At 52.0% G+C, this 19,478-nt stretch overlaps 1 protein-coding gene across 4 annotated transcripts in view; it reads left to right on the top strand.

The window, feature by feature from the left end:
- The window catches only part of CTIF (cap binding complex dependent translation initiation factor), a 954,573-nt gene extending 943,820 nt beyond the window's left edge, over positions 1-10,753 (top strand). For 2 of the 4 annotated variants that reach the window (XM_078674783.1, XM_078674781.1), the window contains one exon: positions 10,241-10,753. In XM_078674783.1, the coding sequence (XP_078530909.1) occupies positions 10,241-10,456 (216 nt within the window). In that variant the 3' untranslated portion in view covers positions 10,457-10,753. The remainder of the gene's footprint in view (positions 1-10,240) is intronic. The other 2 variants (XM_078674780.1, XM_078674782.1) reach the window with 1 other exon arrangement.
- Positions 10,754-19,478: the final 8,725 nt, after the last annotated feature.

Genomic DNA, 19,478 nt, shown 5'->3' on the forward strand with positions numbered 1-19,478 from the left:
AAACCCCTTCCCCCCTCCCCCTCCCCACCTCCCTCCCCTTCCAGATGTGCCCCTAAGCGGGACATGACTTTCAGTAGGAGTAGGCCTGTCGCCCACCCACTATACCCTCCCTTACAAACTCTCAAAAACACCACAAAAATGCAAAACAAAACTTAAGGGGGTGCCAACTTGCGTGTTGCCCTGCGACCAGCTGCCATTCCAGTCCCATGGAACCGTTAGGTATCAGAGAGTCTGTCCACACCTCGATGCAAGTGGGTGCCTGGTTTGTCCCAACTGCGTATCCGCATCTGCTCATGATTTAGAGTCCGGAATCTCAGATTCTGGTGCGCTGTGTTGTTCTGACAAGTCCTGTTCCAATACACGGATCTCTCGTACCAGTGGGTGATCGGATTGTCCCCCTTCCTCCTCATCCTCTCCGCCCGATGTGTGACCGTCCAGTACCTCGTCGTCTTCACCCTCCGAGCGGGTCGTGATGCGCAGCGCAGCAAATCTGGATCCTGAGCCAGTCGCCCCGATTGGTGAGGCTGAGCGCCCCCTTCGCAGCAGTCCTGTGTCCTGACCCCTATACGGTGTCACTGGGGTCCGCCTCTTAGATCTTCTAGCCTTCAGTCTCTGCGCCTTAGGGATTTCCCAGTGTGTGGCATTTCTCACGGACCTGTCCAACAGATCCCGGTTGGCTATCTCCCTGCTGTTTAGGATTGGACGCTCCTCCAGCCACTGCCATGCGTCCTCCGGATGTGTGAAGAAGAGGGTCTGTCCATTAAAGAGCACCTTAAGTTTCGCCGGGAACAGTAGCATATAGGTGATTTTCTGGTCTCTCAGTTTCGCCTTCACTGCATCAAAGGATCGCCTCTGCTTCTGTACCTCCTGGCTATAGTCTGGGAAAATCATGATGTGTGTATTTTCGAAGCGGATCTCTCCCAGCTTCCTTGCCTCTTTCAAGATCAAGTCCCTATCAGCAAAGTTCAGGAAGCGTGCAATGATCGGACGTGGACGCGCTCCTGTCGGTGGTTTGGCGAGGAGGGCCCTGTGCGCCCTCTCTATCACGAAACAGTTTGAGAATTGCGCCTCCGGGAAAGCGTCCACCAGCCACGCTTTCAGAAATGCCACCATGTCTGACTTCTCGCATCCTTCTCTAAAACCTACGAAGCGCAGGTTGTTGCGGCGTGCCCTGTTTTCGGCGTCATCCACCTTCCAGAGGAGTTGGCGATGCGAGGCCTGCAGTTCCGTCATGTCTTTTCGTAGGGCAGTGATAGAGGTCTCCGCCTCATCCATCCGCGTCTCCGCGTTGGTGACCCTTTCTGATAGATTCCGAAAGTCCTGGCGCAGGAGTGTTACTTCCGAACCCACCTCGCCGATCTTGGTCTCCAATGCCGCTCTCGACTCCTGTATGTCGGTGCGCGACGCCTGGATGGCTTCCATGAGCAGGTCTGTATCCGAGCGCGGGCCCGGGGCCGCCGGGGGTCCATTCACCGTCTGGCGCGGTGCAGCGAAGTTATCCATCGGGCCCTGCTTGGATCCTTTCGGTATTGTCTCCCTCTTGCCCATGACGAGTAGCGGTGGTCTGGTCCGTTTTCTTCCCACGCGATGGTGGTCTATGGGCTACGTTGTTCCTGAGCTCCTCAGGGGGTCTGAGACCCAGCTCCTCTCCAGAGTAGTGCTCTGCTCCTAATCCGTAGGTGCCCCAGGGGACCTGGCGCCTCACTTTATGTGTCCGGCCAGTGGCGTCTAGGTGCACTCAGGGGCCTCGCATCCACGCCGCAGCTAAGAACCGGGCCTATCCTCTCCTGAAACCTCTGTCGCATCACCGGCTCCCCAGCAGTTTCACTTCCCCTGGATCACGGGGACACTCCTGCCGTAATGCCCCTCGGATTGCGAAGGTCTCGGGGCCTCGCTGGTGTCCCCCACTTCTACATACCAAACAGTCTAGGGGAAAAGATGGCTCCCGCGCACTCACTCCGCCAGTGCCCGGGGTCCAGACCTCGCCGGGATTCAACTGTGGTCAAGGACGCGGGCGGGGCCCGTTCTCCGTGTCCCGGATGTTGCCGCCGACAATGTCGGGGGGGGGCTCCCACGGGTCCCTCCGACGGCCGCCTCGCCCCACCAGTGTTGACGCCGGGTATCGCGTATCTAGGTGTTGGGATAGCAGGTCCCGGGACTCAGCACCTCCGACGTACCCATTGCACTCCGGTCGCCATCTTGGTGAAGGTCGCCTTACAGTGTCTGTCCTCCGCTGAAAAGCGCGGTTGATGCGGACGCCCGTCCGGGGTGCATGTATGCGGGATACCGCCGCCCACCTTCCTCTGGTCCGCGCCCGGGTGCCCAGCTCCCGCAGTCACGGAGCTCACTTCGCACTCGCGCTGGCCGCCGCCATCTTGCTGTAGTCCGGCGTGCGAGCGGGCAATACCGGACCGCTGTACTCCCTCCCGGGTGCAATTTTGTGCACGGTTGTCACTCTCAGTAGGTGCAGGACACCTTTGGCACCTCCGCCTGCGTTTTGGTGACGAGCAGGCTAGGTATAAAGTCGGATCTTGAGGCAGCTCGGCGGGAGCTTCGTCTCAGCACGTCCTAACCTGCCATGCTGTTGGCCACACCCCAAGAAGGTCCCATACTTAATCAATTGTTTTCTAATATTAGGCTACACCACTAGTTCGAACAGATCATAATTTAATCAAGTTTTGTTGACCTATATTAGTAAAATCCCACCCCGTGACTAATAAAATTCCGTCAGTCATGCGAGTATTTCTTAAAATTGTACCTTTGGAATGTATTCACTCTCTGGAAGAAAGTACCCCCTCTCTCTCTCTCTGGTCTAGTGGAGGAAGACTCCAGCACGATTGACAGCTGGATTCAATACATCCCTAATAAGCTATCATCGGTCTCCTCATGTACACCCTGCAGAAAAAAAAAACGTCTGAACCCTGGTTTAAAGATATCAGGATTCTGAAGAAACACTACAACATTTTAGACAGGTAATGGCGAATAAACTACGCAGCCGAAGACAAGTACTCTATAAGGCAGCCCTAATAAAATACTATGCAGTGGTCAAGACAGCAAAAAAGCACACTTTGAGGAGAGGATAGAGGCAGGTAATAAATCCAGGGACCTCTTCAGAGTTGTTAAAAACGTTGTCCCCTAAGACCTGCACCAACCCACTGTAGAATGGTACGACCACTTTGCCTCTTATTTTCGCAATAAGATCACAGCTCTTCAAGCCAACGTAACGTCTATGATCCAGTCGGAGGAGAGGCTGTTGGAGACAGTGCGCTCCAGCTGGGTCACTCCTAATGTGGCTTCACTTTTACATTTTCAGCCTATTCCTTTGGAAGAATCTTTGACAGACAAAAGTTCCCTCAAATCAGGATCGCCAGCTGATACCTGTCCTCTAAATCTATTAGTGATAGGTTTAGCCGCCATTAATCCACTAACTAATAGAGTGCTCAATGCGTCATTTTCTTCAGCAACAGTCCATGTGTCATGGAAGCTGGCTAAAGTTCTGCTCCTCCTAAAAAAGCCTGCAGCGGGCCCTACGGAGCAATCAAACTACAGGCCAATTTCTCTACTGTCAGCATTGTCCAAGGTACTGGAAAATGTGTTCATCAGCAGCAGTATCAGTATCTCGAAAGTAACAAGCTGCTCCATCCCAGGCAGTCTGGCTTCTGGCCATACTTCAGTACTAAGACAGCATTGATTGAAGTTACCAAACACATTAGAGGTACCTTGGACATGACCTTCGATACTGTCCCTCATTCAGTGCCTCTAGCAAGCCTCCAATCCACCGGAATAGGTGGATTGTTTTTTAATTGGCTAGCTTCCTTATTGAAGGACAGAGGGAAGGAAGTGTAGGTTACCTCATACTCTTCCCGAGCATACGATCTGACAGTGGGTGTGCCGCAGGGGTCAGCTCTGAGCACTACATTGTTAGATGCGTACCTTACCCCTTTAGCACAGTTGGCAGAGGCCCTGGGGGCTAAGATTATTACATACGCTGATGACACCCAGCTTCTTTTCACATGTGGGAAGGGTTAGGAGATTACGAGAGAGTCCATTAAAACCTGTCTTTCACTGGATGACCTCACATCAATTAAAATGCAACGCAGATAAGACCGAAATACTATTGTTCGGCCCCAATCCTCTGGATTAGCAGAGTGTGGCCCAAAGACGCCCCATACCGCAGGGAGGAACAGTCAAGAACTCTGGAATTAAATGTGACAATTCTCTATCTTTTCAGCCACTGATTATGTCGGTGATCGGATCATGTTTTGGACTTCTGCTGAAACTAAAAACTTTTTTTACACTTTCTCTCCCTGTCTGCAAAAAGGGGGTCATCCAGGAACTCATAACATCAAGGCTTGGCTACGGCAATGCCCTATATCTGGGACTTCTGACTATCTGCTCAACAAGCTTCAAGTGGTCCAAAATACAGCTGCCAGCATTTTACTTAGCCTGCCCCAAAAAACACGTCTCCACACCTGTGTGCTCTTCACTGACTTCCGATAAAGAAGAGAATTCTCTTCAAAACGTTAGTCCTAGTCCATAGAGCACTGCGCCATTCAGGTGCAGGCCATCTTAGTGCCAGATTTCGTTTCTAAGCCCCCTCCGGAAACTTGCAGTCAACCCACTGATTTCTGGGAAGGATCCGTCGCATGAGAATGAGCGGTAGGACCTTCTCTTACCTCGGACCAGTGGTGTAAAATAAACTCCAGTGGGAGAAACACAATGTAGCGTCTACCGCCTTATTTAAGTAAAGGTTGAAGACTTGGCTCGTTCTTCAAGACTTGGTGATCTCATCACACAGAGTTGATGTCTGAAAGCTCAGCCCCCGAAAAGTTCCAGATGATTCATTCAACCTCAAAATTATTTCTGCCTTATCACCATCCTCTGTTTTTCGGTTAGCACAGTATTGAAAGGACAACAATGGGAGGGCCTAGTGCTACTAACCTATTTATCAGATTCGTGCATTAGAACAGAAAACTTTTCAAGAATATTGTTTTACGTTAGAAAAATATTACCTTTATGCAAAAAAAAATTAGGAGCTTTCTCTTCATATTCTCACCATGAAAGCACACTTTACTACTATATTTTGCAGAAGTGGGTTTGTGTGTGTTTCGAGGGTAGGAATTAATGCAGAATATTTGTGAACAACCACAAACTTACGTCTGAAGCTGTTACATGTATTGATCAGGCCCCCTCACTTGGTCACGCCTACTGCTCTGTGGCTCATCCTAAACTTCATGTAGACATAGTGGTGTCCTTTTCACCGTATTATATTATATTTGAGGGAATTACATCCCAGAGATCTTGATTTTGTGAATTAGTATTTGTGAATCTACATCCAAAAAGGTCACTCTGCGCTAATAAATTCAGCTTGTATATAACAAAATCTAAACATAGACCCTATATTTTCTGGATCCTATCTCTTGAGACTGTGTCCAATTTCCACCTCCACGACTTCCTGTTTTTGCACCTTCGACAGATAACGCCGCCTTCTCTCTGATTATTGTTTTAATTTATATTATTTTGAATTGAAATTGATCATAGTCAGGGCTTTCTTCCTGAAATCCTAACGTTACACCCTCAAATCCCAAGAGAATTAATTAAAATAATAATCATTCATCCACTAACACTTAGCACTAATGATTTACTGAGCAGTGCAAGTCTGTGCACCTTTTTAGGCTTTTATTCCTCCATGGTCACATTGCAGCCGGTTTACCATTTTGGTCCAATCTCTCACTTGGCTTTACTGACACGAGCTTATTTGTTTAATTGATTAATAATGTTTATTCTTGAGCCCCTCTGGAGACGAAAGGAGTGAAGTATTGATGGCCACTGAAACAGTGGCCTCACCTTAAGGTTAATTGTAATAGGTGTAGGCAGGCATGCAGGCATATAGACAAAAAGAGAAAATGGCATTCATGTGCAAGGCCTAACAAACATACAAACGCCATTCACATTGATCAAAATATACATAGGTCTCAAAGAACATGCACCAATACATATGCAGGCAACCATTATACATTGACAACATAGAGAAGCACACAAGCATACTGTCACAAACAACAAACATATAGCCACAAATCTACAGAAGGGCATACAGAGGGGCAGACAGTGATAAAACACCATAGGCATCACTGCACATATCTACCAACACACCTATGGGCACCCAAACACACATACCAAAAGACTTGCATCTATTCATGTTCACAAGTCAACAGACATGTAGGCACTCTAGCAGACACCTGCAAACATACAGGCACCAGTGCGCACAAACATATACACAGGCATCCATGTTAACAGACACTCGCTCATGCCCATGCATATAAAACACATATAGGTACTCATGCTGCATGGCCAAAATATTGGCAGATGTGAACTTTGGAAGAAAGAGTTAAAATAATGTAATGTGGATGGATGGACGAATGTGGATGCTGGGTGGGTAAATGTATAGTTGTTGCTTATTTAAGGAAAGCTTCAATCCACTTATACTTTAGCCATGCTATTGGTAAAATCAAATTTGGGATGGAGAAAGTTGTAGAGTGCCAACACACCTTCAGTACTTGGCCTAAACTTGAAGAAACCATTTTTGGATGGAATACTTCAGTTCTCATGCCTATACAACCCTTGTCCTCTTTGGAATGGCCACCTGTAGGTGCAGTCAGTGTAGGATGTATGATAGAGACACGCATGGCTAAACCACAGGTGCCTCTACCACGCAGCCCGAACCACGAATGCGTTTTAACCACACATTTCTTTACCATACAATTTTGTGGTAAAGGCATGAATGGTAAGGGGGTATGTGTGGCTAAGGTCGCCCTAAATTATGAACCCCCTACCTGCTCCACGCCCGAGGCCCAAAACCTTCCCTGAAAACTACCCATTCCCCTCCAGAGGCCTAGAACCCTGCTCCTTAACATACACTACCCCGCCCCCACCCCCGCACTGTTCCTAAAACTACCCCTTCCACTGCCATGAGACCTAAAACCTTAACCCCTAATTAAAAAAACTACCCTGACCCCTGAGGGAGAGGTTACACGAAAGCTGAAGAATTCTAAATACGGATAATGTTAATGTCTGTTTATCGGGTCTTCCCCTGCCCTCTCGTGCTCCAGGGTGAGGTTAAAGCCAAGCCTAAAGTTCCAGAGCAAGGCATTACATTGCCAACCGAAGGTGACAATGGGAGCACCTGCATAACGGTTTGCATGAATAAGGAGGAACACTTAAAATGAGCAGGAGTACGGAAGCTTGTGGAGTCTGGGTAAAAGGGAGGCTGCAATCTGAGCAGCTAGTGGGAGAGATGGGGACCGCTGTGGAGCATTCTCGGACAGGGCCGGACTGACTACCGGGCAGTTTGGAATGCTGCCGAGCTGGGGGCTCATTTCACTGCGGTGGGGGATGATTTCGTTCATGGAGACCTGCGTGTGCTTCGAAATATTTATTGCAAAACGAATTTCGTTTAGCACACGCATGTCTTCATGAACGAAATCAGCCCCCAGCTCAGCAGCAGTCCAAACTGCCCGGTAGCCAGTCCGGCCCTGTTCTCGGAGGGTAACAGCAGAGGTTGCCCAGCACTGGGAGCTAACAGGAGCCTTCAGGGGGCGGCACAGGCCGGGACGGTAGAGTACCTGTGTACGGGCGGAGCAACTGAGGTAGGGAGCAGAGAGGAGCAGGTGACGCTGGTACGGGCCGGGTGTCGCCTGGGCTGCACCACAGAGGCTGTTGTGCGACAGGGTCTTGCCGACTAAGCCTGTGGTGTTAACGAATCTACTCACCTACACGAATCCCATTCCAATCAATGAGGGCTAAGCCCCGACACTCGTTGTGTCAGGCCCTATTATTAACAGACTGCAGCCAGACACAGACTGACTGCGCTTGTGAGGACGCCATGACATCAGCACTCCTCGCCACTTAAGCTCCGGTACAAAGTAAAGGTAGACGCGAAGCCGCCATAATTAAATGTAAAAAAAACAAGCCATTGCACAAAGGCAGTCGCTTGTTTATATTTGCATCACGCTCTCACTTTAAGTGAAAGCCCGATGCAAAAATAAACACAGGGCTGCCGTTGCCAAAGGCGACAGGAAAAAAAAATAGTGCTGACATGACTAATCAAGGAGAGAGTGTACCGCTGCAAGTAAAGTATCCAGTCCCAGGGGCAGGGCCAAAATCTGGACAGGGCGGCAACAAGGAGGGACTAAGAAGCCTCCTTTTCAATCGTGAGCCAACACTTAACATGGAAGATGACGCCACACTATGGAAAAGATGGGTGGGGCTTCAAGTCCCCTTCCAAACCGTATCGATCACAAGAAGCCTCGCAGAGCGAGCATGCGCTGCAACGCAGGTCGGTGAGACCTAAAAAAGAAAACATGCTGTCACCTAAATTGGTGGGCACATGTTTGCAATACAAAAATAAACATAGCAGTGGGTGTCCATCTTGTAATGACATTGTACATGGTGTGTCATTGTTTTAAAGTTCCATTGTGGCTGCAGCATTTAGAAGCAATGTGTTGGCAATCGCAGAGAGACAAAACAATAATACACTATCCACAATACCATTCCAAGATCGCTGCTCAGTAAACGTTACACTTGTAGGCCATCTTCAAATGCTGCAGTGTATAATGTATTACCTCTCTACTGGTCCAAGGTGGCCAACATAGTGTTTCAGAACATGCTGATCATCCTGGAACTGCGAAACAATGATACGAGGTGGGCAGTACCGTTCCAAGATTGCAAACCACTTTCCCACAAGGCAACCATCAGAAATAATGTCATAAAAGTACAAATAAATGAAAAATTACAACTGGCAAAACAATATACAACTCTTCTTAAAACAAGGATTCTCAAATTACAAATCTTCTAACCTGAGGTTTGTCACAGGGGGTAGCACCAAAGCCCCTGCCTACTATGATAATCTGCGAGCTTTCAGGTAGCAAAATGCCTGTCAACAAACATTAACACAGTGTAATGGCAATCCACCCTTGAAGGCTTATTGGCTTTGACATAAACTTTTCAAAATAAATATGAGAGCCATACTGCATTTGTAATTACTCTTCATAATAAACATATCAGGCTCATAGCCATACTCTGTGGCTTGCTGTCATACCAACTGAGTTGTACTGTAATGAGAACAAGCTTTTCTTCAGGGCAGAAAATGCCCTACAAGTACCCTTTTTGAGCTGAGTTACGTAATTGTTGCCCAATCAAAATCTCTACTCAAGGCAGTCAACATTTGGGAGGAGCCAAAGCCCCCTCTTCTTTCAGCATTGCTTCTTGAAGCTATTTATTTGTTGATCCCACAACTTTGTTGACAGCTGTGCTGCTCAGCTGGGCCCTAAAACTAACAGTGACCAACATCATAAGACTTAAAAGACCTAATTCACAAAGAGTGTTCTTGAGTAAATAAGGAGATGCCTCTTAATGGATTTACCCCAGATAAGTTTACCTTATTCGCAAATATTTGCAGTGGTGCAAATCTAGCTAGAGGTACCCAAACTCCTTTGCAACTAAGAGTCACAATAGTGAGGAACATATTGAAGACGAAGTGAGCATCTCAGGGTTGCTGGAGGCCATCTCCACATCTGCTCTCACACGTCTGTCACATTAAGCCGCGAATATTCAATGTAGGTCCAAGAGTGGTGGATCCATGACTAATTTCCAGATAACCAGTGGCTATGTAGATTATTTATTTTTAGATTAATTTCAAGCAAATGTACCTTACCCAGAGATCTTGAAAGCGGCATAGTTCCCATCTACTGGACCTACATTGCACAACTTTGCATTAAGGTAAAAGACAGCTAGCTTAAATTTGAGATGTCCTGAAGGAAATGTTTTTGAGTTGGACACAAAATAAATTACAAAACCTAAGGTATAGGTTACATTTTCCAAACAAAATATTAGTAGAAACAAGAGGTAAAGGGCAAAGTATGCCTAGGGCTTAGCAATACCCCATTTATTTTGGTGTAGAAACATACAAAATGTCTTACACATTGTTATTCACACATACATATTTCAAGTCTCTTCTAAAGTTCCTTTAGTACAATAATGAATCTTAGTTCAGAAGTTACAAACTCATTAGAAAATGTTGTTGGGTCCCCTGTGACTGGTTGAAACATCCATGTATTAACCCCCCATCTGTTATTCCACCAGCCCGAAGAAGACAAGTTTCGTTTTTGTTTAGAGATATGCAAAATGTCTGTCTGCTGACTTGAACTTTAACACACGACTTCTGACCTTCCTCTCTTGGCAGCTGCAGAGCACAGGCCGTCTGTTGGAGGAGCAGCTGCCGGATATGATGACAGAATTGCTGGCGGTAGCACGCGACAAGATGCTGTGTCCATCGGAGTCCATGCTGACACGGTCCCTCCTCCTGGAGGTCATCGAGCTGCACGCCAACCATTGGAACCCCCTGACGGCACACATCACACAGTACTACAATAAGACAATCCAGAAACTGACAGCTTGAAGGACCATTGTGGAAGGCGAGGCGATGGCGTGACCTCTGCTGGGGGTTGAGGCAAGGAACTGAACAGTGAACATATACTGGAAAAGTGGAGATACTCTCTCCCTCCTCCCTTTATCCACCAGGAGCATGCTTGAGTATATGTTCAGAAGGGGTACGCAGTGATCCCCCACACACACAAGCGCCACCACTGTTCTCATTTAAACCATTGCTTGTGCAGCAACACACACTTCCAGCAGTGCCATTGTTGGGCTCATAAAAGCAGGAATAAAGAGGCCTGGAAAGCGAGTGAAAAGCCAAGGCTGGCATTGTTTTCTCTTCATTGTGCCGGCTTCCAGTGTCCAACCGGCAGGAGAAAACACAGAGCAGATGTCTTTTGGGGGTACAAAAGAGGACACGTTCCACACCAGACACTCATAATTGACTGGTCGCCCATGTCAAAATGGGTCTGGTGTGAAAGAGACATGACAAGACTTTAGATTAGATCCTTGCACGGGTTCCGTTTTTTTTTATTTGCACTGTTCTTTTTGTGTAAACAGGAAGAAAGGAAAATTGCATTGAACAAAATTCCCTTAGGATGACGAGCTAATGAACGGGTGGGATCGGGCCCTCATTTAGCCGGGTAAAGCCACTTTAGAAGCAACACAGCCCACATTGGTCTTTAGCTAGTGGAAATTATACTAATTGAAAACTTCTGTCCCGGGATGGTGTTTCTCAGGAATTGGGATTCGGGGAAAAGTCAGTATTGCAGTATAAACGCTGGAGGTCGACCATCGGCCCTCTCAGCTGTAATCAGTACGTTTCTTACGTATTTTCTTGGCTGTAATTGGCCTCGTAATTGTAGAACTCTCTTTAAAAGAGACGGTGGATTTAATATTATAGAGGAGAAGGGAAGTAAACAACGATTTGACTACTCTGTGTTAAGACGCAGACGACAAGGATTGTAGGAAAATTGGGTGTCCGGACGCCTAATCCCACTTTTATTATTTTTATCGCCACGACAAACCGCCTGTCCTACTCTAATTGTCTGAATACTCTCCCCCCTCCAAAAAAAACACATCGACACGTCATTAATTGATACTTGTGACTAAATAAAGCACCACGGTCTGCTGCAGTAGAGGGGAGGCTTGCCGCACGAAACGGAGCGAGCGAAAGGTGTCATTCCCTTGCTAAATGAGTCCTCCGTGCAGCAGGTCTGTAATGAAGGGAGCGAACACAATGCCCCTGAATTATATATTATTACGCGTTTCCCAAAGACTAACAACCGTTAGAGCCCGACTGACGCCAGTCATTTCTAACGCCACGTAAAGGCTAAAGTAAAGCGAGGCTCACAGTGATGACGTCACGTTCGTGCAGTACCTAGCAACGAACCGGAAATGACGGTATGCTCTGCGCAGGACGTCACCCTGGATTTGGGAGGCCCCTGGCATGAATGCAGTATTTCTGTAATGTTCAGGGCAAAGGTACGATGTGTGCGGTCGTTTGCAGACCCATTTAAGAAATCGTTTAAGTAAAAAAAAAAAAAAAGCAGGAATTGAGTAACATTTTGAGGCCTCGTAATCACTGTTTGGTATGCCACCTAAACCCCCCTCCCCCCCCCCCCCCAAGCCGCTTCATTTCATTAAGCGTATGAATTTATATTATTGTAACTCAGATGTCTTTATTAACTTATAGCTTCTTGGAGGGTGTGTAAATGATAAAGGACTCCTGAAAATAAGTCTTTGGGAGGGATGAAGGGGGCAATCAAGACCGACTACCATTTTGTGTGTAAAAGGCCGCTTTATTTGAAACAGGTGCACATCACATGTATTAACCCCTGGCAACCGCCTCACAAAACTAAACCTCTCTAGACATCTAGTTACCTGACCCCTTAGGTTTGTGTCTCCCTCCACCCCTACGATCCCCACATGATACAATCCCCCCACCCTGCATATCCAGATATACAAATTCCATAACATCGTCATGTATCATTTTCTCCCCTACATCTTAACTCCAAACCTTGTAAAACCTGCAGACCTATCTGCCTTATTGCAACTGTAACTAACCCCTCTAATGTAACTCCACAACTGTTTTCCCTTTCCCCGCTCCCGCTCCCCAAATCCCCAAACATCAATATAAAGACCCGAACTCCAGCCAAACTTGGCCAACATCAACCCAAACTCCGCCTGCACCTGCTCCAAGCGACAAAACCATACAGCAAGATTTTTCCCTGTGCACCTGTCCCAAACACAGCCACCTGCCCGATAATTAACCGCCGCCAACTCCACCCCCCCCCAAAACCCTCACTTAAGGGTGGGCGGGAGGGACAAGCTACAGCACTACACACCCAGCCACCAGGTTACAATACCTAAAATGGTGGCTGGGCGGAAGCGGCGTCCCGATAAGAAGCCGTTAATTGGGCTTATTAGGAGGATTTGGGCTGCCTTTGGGCTCTCCCAGGCAGCCCATCCGGCGGCAAAATGGCCGCGCCCATGAAACCCCTTCCCCCTCCCAAACCTGCCCGGGGGGCAGACCTCGAGGCTCGGCTGCCCCCCAAATCCCCCTTGGGAGGGATGAAGGGGGCAATCAAGACCGACTACCATTTTGTGTGTAAAAGGCCGCTTTATTTGAAACAGGTGCACATCACATGTATTAACCCCTGGCAACCGCCTCACAAAACTAAACCTCTCTAGACATCTAGTTACCTGACCCCTTAGGTTTGTGTCTCCCTCCACCCCTACGATCCCCACATGATACAATCCCCCCACCCTGCATATCCAGATATACAAATTCCATAACATCGTCATGTATCATTTTCTCCCCTACATCTTAACTCCAAACCTTGTAAAACCTGCAGACCTATCTGCCTTATTGCAACTGTAACTAACCCCTCTAATGTAACTCCACAACTGTTTTCCCTTTCCCCGCTCCCGCTCCCCAAATCCCCAAACATCAATATAAAGACCCGAACTCCAGCCAAACTTGGCCAACATCAACCCAAACTCCGCCACCCAGGGAAAGTGGGGTAGGTGGATACACCTCATCCCCCCTTTCCCTGCCCCCCCACCCCCGCCCCTTCACTTCGCTGTCCGTCACCAACGCCTTACTCCCGTCGTACCCCCAACAACTTCGCCAACACCTCCCGAAGCTCCAACAGGTATAGATCCATTCCCATCCGGGACAAATGTACTCCATCACCTCTAAACATCTCCGGCGCATCATATTTAATGTCTCTGTGCCATATGCGCGTGAAACCCACATGACGACAAAATCGAACCATCTCCACGTTGACCTTCCGCCTCGCCTTGTCCACCGCCTGCGGCTTCACCGCTCCTCGCCACACTCTGCGCGGGACCAACTCGGTCCACACCACCGTACACCCCGACCAACGCCTGCGCAGCTCTGCCAGATCCCGCCGCATCGCCCTCATCAGCACCAAACCTGTCTCCCGCACCAAATCGTTCTCCCCCAAATGGAGGACCAACACGTCGGGGCACCGCCCCCCGCACACCAAACCATTCAGGGTGGTAACCAACTCTTTCCATCTCATCCCCCCCCTCCCTAACCAAAACACCTTGAACAAATCAGGATTGAACCCCAAACCATCCCCAAAATAGCTGTCTTGCGCTTGCATCATCGCCCTCTTCACAAATGAGTGACCCACAATCCAGATCAACATCTCTCGGGACGAGGGCCCCGCCACCGAACCTGGAATGAGAAACATATGTCAATCAACACTGTCCCCCCAATGCCAAAACGCGCGCACGCGCCGGGACCGCTCCGCGCACGTAGCGTTGATAACAATCTGACGTCCACCTACCCAAGCGCATGATGGCCCCCCTCCCCTGTCCCTGACGGTGTGCCTCGGATGCCGCCCCAATTCGAAAAGAATGCGTGCCAAATTTTCGCCCATCCACTCCCAATCTCGCCAATGCCTTCCGCAACACTCCCAACAGCTGACGCCCCGTCGCCCCCTTCCCATTCGCGTGCCGAAACACCAGACCATTCGCATCCCCCACCGCCATCCATCTCCTGCCCCAAAGCACCGGGCACTCACCGCCCTCCCCCCTTTTCTCCATGGTCACCCAGGCCCCCACACTCCTCTGGTCCGTTTTGGACTTTCGTAACCACAATCGCACTTCCGACTGCGACACTCGGACCTCAGCCCAATCCACGCCCCTCTCCGCCTTGGAGCCCAAAAGCTCCGACACCCGAAAGGCCCCCGCAAACATCCACACCATTAGTGTCCCAAACAAGCATGCCTCCCAGTCATCCTTGCACACACGCGGCAGCATCAGCACCACTCTGCCTAACATTTCCACTGACACCGGCCGCCGCACTTCCCCCCCCCGCCCGCATTCCCGCGCCCAACCTTCCAACATCCTGGACCCCAATTCACCTGCGGACGGGGCGTATCCCCATAGAAGCTTACCCATGAAACCGATCCCAGCCAGCTTACCCGCTATCGTCACTCTCGACAACCCCCTTCCAATCAGTTCCAGCAAATATTGCACCACCTCTTCCTGCCTGTCCCTGCCGGGCGGCCGCCACCGCGCCCCATTCGCTACAAACTCCCCCCAGGCTGCCACATACGCTGTTCTGGTTGACTCTGCCAAGGATCCTAGAACCAGCTGCAACATCCGGTGTTGCCTATGTCCCACATCTGCGCCGGCAGCGGAGTCGGGTCCCGTTCCGCGTCCTTGGCTAACCCACGGAATCTCCCCCACTGCGAACGAGATAGAGCGTCCGCAATGTCATTGTCAACTCCTGGGACATGTACCGCGCGAAAAGCAATATCATGCCGCAAACAGCCCAGCACAAACACCCGCAGCAGCTTCAGCACTTGCTCATCCCTGGCGGACTGGCGATTTACCACCTGCACCACTGCCATATTGTCCACATTGAACGTCACTCGCCGATGCGCCAGCACTTCTCCCCACAGCCAGATCGCCACAATCAAAGGGAAGAGCTCCAGAAACGCAATGCTCCTCCCGCCTCCCGACCACTCCGGGGGCCACCTCTCTGCGCACCACTTCCCGTTCCAGTAGAGCCCGAAACCTTCGCTACCCGCAGCGTCCGAGAAGATCTGCACATCCCACACCAAGTCCACGTCCCTCTGTAAGGGCACTCCGTTGAACTGGTGCAGGAAAAAACGCCACATCCGCAAATCCTCCCGCACCCCCGCCGACACGCGCACGCGATGATGTGGAGGCCTCCTCCCCGCCAAAGCCCGGCCGAGGCGCCTGCAAAACGTCCTACCGACCCGCACCACCCTGCACGCGAAGTTGAGGTGCCCCAGCAGCACTTGGACATCCAACACCGTCACCTTATTCCTGGCCACCATCATCTGCAGCAGCCCCAGCATCTGTTGCTTCTTGTCCGCCGGCAGCCGTGCCTCCATCCTCTGTGAGTCTATCTCAATGCCCAGGAAGGACAGCGCCGTGCCTGGCCCCACTGTTTTCTCCGGTGCCAACGGCACCCCCAGGTCCACCATGATCTCCTGAAACCTGTCCAGAGCTACCTGGCAGTTCGTGGAGTCCGGCGCCCCGACCAAGAAAAAGTCATCCAGGTAGTGTGTGACTCCTTGGTGACCCGTGCATTCCGTAAAGAACCACTGCAGGAACGTGCTGAAACATTCAAAGAGCGCGCAGGACATCGAGCACCCCATCGGTAACGCCTTGTCCACATACCAGCGGCCGTGAAACTGGATCCCCAGTAGGCCCCAGTCGTCTGGGTGAACAGGCAGTAGCCGGAAAGCCGACTTGATGTCACATTTAGCCATCACTGCGCCTCTACCCGCCTTCACCACCAACGCCATTGCCGCCTCCACCGAGGAATACACCACTGTGGCCTCGCTCTCGCTGATAAAATCATTAACAGACCCTCCGTCTGGCCACGACAAATGTTGTATGAGCCGGAACTGACCTGCCTCTTTCTTGGGCACCACACCTATAGGGGACACTATCAAGTCCGTCAGTGGCCAATCCTCAAAAGGCCCCGCCATGCGCCCCTCTTGGACTTCCTTGTCTAGTTTAGCCTGTATCACTTCCGGGTGCTCCCTCGCTGACCTCAAATTGTCCGCCCACCGACGCACCCGCGGACCCTCGTAACCCAGCCGAAAACCGTCTCGAAACCCGCTCCGTAGACGTTCTGCAGCCCCCGCGTCTGGGTAATTGCGTAGGGCTGCCGTCAACTTATCCACTCTAACCGGCGTATGAGCCCTTCGGCCCAGGACCCTTTCCACCCCGACCGCCCCCAGACTGCTGCCCGCCCCCAGGCCGTGTTGCTCCCGCCGCCGTGTGTGTGCCTCCATATTGCTGCCCGGTCGGGCCCCAGCATCGCGTCGCCGGGTGCCCATACTTCCCGCACGCTGAGCATTCGTGTCGAAAACGGCAGTGCTCCCTGGCACACGCCCCTCTATTAAAATCCCAGCAGGGCCCTGCGGTCCCGGGCTGGCTCTTGGCTCCCGCCCCCACCCCTCCACGGGTGGGGCGCCCTTGAAAGGGCTGATATATGATCGGGAGCCCGCTGGCAGTGAAAATAGTTTTGCCCGATCCCGCCAGACCCATCGTGTGCTGCCACAAATCGGAATCCAGTTCGCCCCACTGTGCCTCCGTGTCCCACGCCATTCTCGCTCTGAACTCCTCGTCGTACTGCGCCCACGCATACCCCCCCCCAGTAATCTGAGCCTTCCTGATAACGTCCATGTACTTAAACAGGGACACCGACCTCTCTGGGAATTTCTCGCAATACACACTTGCGAAAATCAGAAATGCCGCCGTCCAGTTTTCGATTGTAAGCGGCACCCTCGGGCGCTTCTGTAGCTCGTACTCCTCCTCTTTTGACCCTTCCTTCGACCGCACCTCCCTATGTAAGAGCTTTAACATTTCCACATACTCTCCCTTCCATATCTTTTCTTTAGTAACTGCCATCAAATGCGCCCCTAGCGGCTTCGTGACTCCCATATACGGAAGTCGTTTAAACTTTAACTCTTTGCTGTCAGGTTTCTTAGCGCCCTCCCCCGCTGCTGGCGCGCCGCCCGCTGCTGCGCTGTCCGCTGCCACGCTGTCTGCTTTGCCCCCCACCTCCGGTTTCTCCACCTTCCCCTCCGGCAACCCCGAAGTGCCCCCGCCCAAACCCCCCAGCGCAGCCACATCCGTCCCCACACCCCGGTCCGCCACATACCTCCCTTTGCATAGTCTACCACCCGTCCCCACCTCCCCTTCTCCCCCCACCCCCACCGACACCATCCGCGGCGCCATCCCGCTTTTACCTGCAAGCAACGTATCTTCTCGTCGCTCCTCGACTCTCCTGTCCACCGATCTACCTCTCGACTGTGTCCGGGCCGCCGCAGCACCCAGGCCCCGTGACACCTGTAACAAAGAACCAACACCATTACCGGGCCCCCGTCCGCCCGGCCCCCCTCTCACTTCACCTTCCTCTGCACTATCCTCTCCTTCCACCAACTCCACACCACCCCATCTATAAGTCCGGCGCGCCACCGGCGGCGCCGACCTAAACCTGCCAGAGGCCCTCTCTTCGCCTCTGCCCTCGCCCAAAGTAAAACAGTCCTCTTTGTCGTTGCTCCAGGTATGCTGCTGTTCCCCAAGCCGCTTGGGCCCTGTGGGTGCTGGGACCGGCGAGCCCGCCTGGGGCCTTCTTGAGCCAGTCGCGCCGCGATCCCGCGTGGTCTCCAGGCTCGCCGCCGGAGGCTCCGCCTTCCCTTCTCCTTGGCGTCGCTGGGCCGCCCCAAGCCGTGCCAAGTCTGGTTCCCCGCGTCGACTACTACCCTGTAATAAAAAAGGTATTGCTGGTGTGCTGGTCCCCTGCCACTGCTCCGCCTCGTCTGCCCAACGCCACTTCCCCCATCTCTCCCTTGCCCCCCCCTCCTCCTCGTCTTCACTCCAACATAGCCCCCCTACACCTGCCCCCGCGTCGCCCACGGCGTCCTCCCCTGCCCGCTCCCCGCTGCCAACCCGCCCATAAACCACCTCTGCCTGCCTTGAAGGCCCTGCCTCCTCCACCACCGTCTCCCTCCCTTCCTCCGCCATGCGGGCCTCCCTAATCCCTTCCTCCCATGACGAAAACACATCTAGCCCCTCCCACTCCCTTTCGCTCTCCTCAGATTCGAAAAGAACCGGGGACCCCCCCCCCCTATGCCCTTGGTCAATCCCCAGTCCCCCCACAGCCGTCCCCACCTGGCCCCCCCCCTTGCCAGCGGCCCCCACCCCTCCCCCTTTCCCTCCTCTCTTGGCCTCGCTCCTACCCCTCTCCCCCGCCCCCAGCCGGGCCGGCGAGGGGCTCTCCACACGCCTCCTCAAAGCCTGGTCGTCCACCAAGCATCGACCCCGTCCTTGCCTTTTCCCCCTACCCTCCCGCTCCGCCCCCGCTCCTACGTCCTTGTCCCCCACCCCTCCCTCGCTCTCTACTGAGGGCCCGCTCCGCCTCACAGCCCCCCCGCCAACACCCGGGCGGCCGCTCGACTCCACGCGCGCCCGCCCGACATTCACATCCCGCCGTCCGCCCGCTTCCCCGCCCCCTTCCGCCCCTTGTAAACGCGGCGAGGCGCCCCTGGCAACGCGCCTCGCACGCGACCCTCCGTCAACCAGGGCCGCGCTCCTGACATCGGCGCGGCCCCGGAGACTCACCTGCAATTTCTGGGATTTCCTCGGTGGCGAACAGGCCAGAACGGCCGCTGCCACCCCGAACGACGCCTGCCTCACCGGCCGCGCCTCCGGCGGCCCCACCAAGAGGTCCATCCGCCCTGCTTCACTCAGCAGGCGGATGGCCTCGAGTACACGAATATCATCCGCTCTCGACATCCTAGCACCAACCTACAATAACCGACACAGCTAGCTAAATCACCTCACACGACAAGCTACAGCACTACACACCCAGCCACCAGGTTACAATACCTAAAATGGTGGCTGGGCGGAAGCGGCGTCCCGATAAGAAGCCGTTAATTGGGCTTATTAGGAGGATTTGGGCTGCCTTTGGGCTCTCCCAGGCAGCCCATCCGGCGGCAAAATGGCCGCGCCCATGAAAC

Source organism: Lissotriton helveticus, chromosome 2_1, assembly GCF_964261635.1.
Source record: "Lissotriton helveticus chromosome 2_1, aLisHel1.1, whole genome shotgun sequence".
Classification (NCBI taxonomy): Eukaryota; Metazoa; Chordata; class Amphibia; order Caudata; family Salamandridae; genus Lissotriton; species Lissotriton helveticus.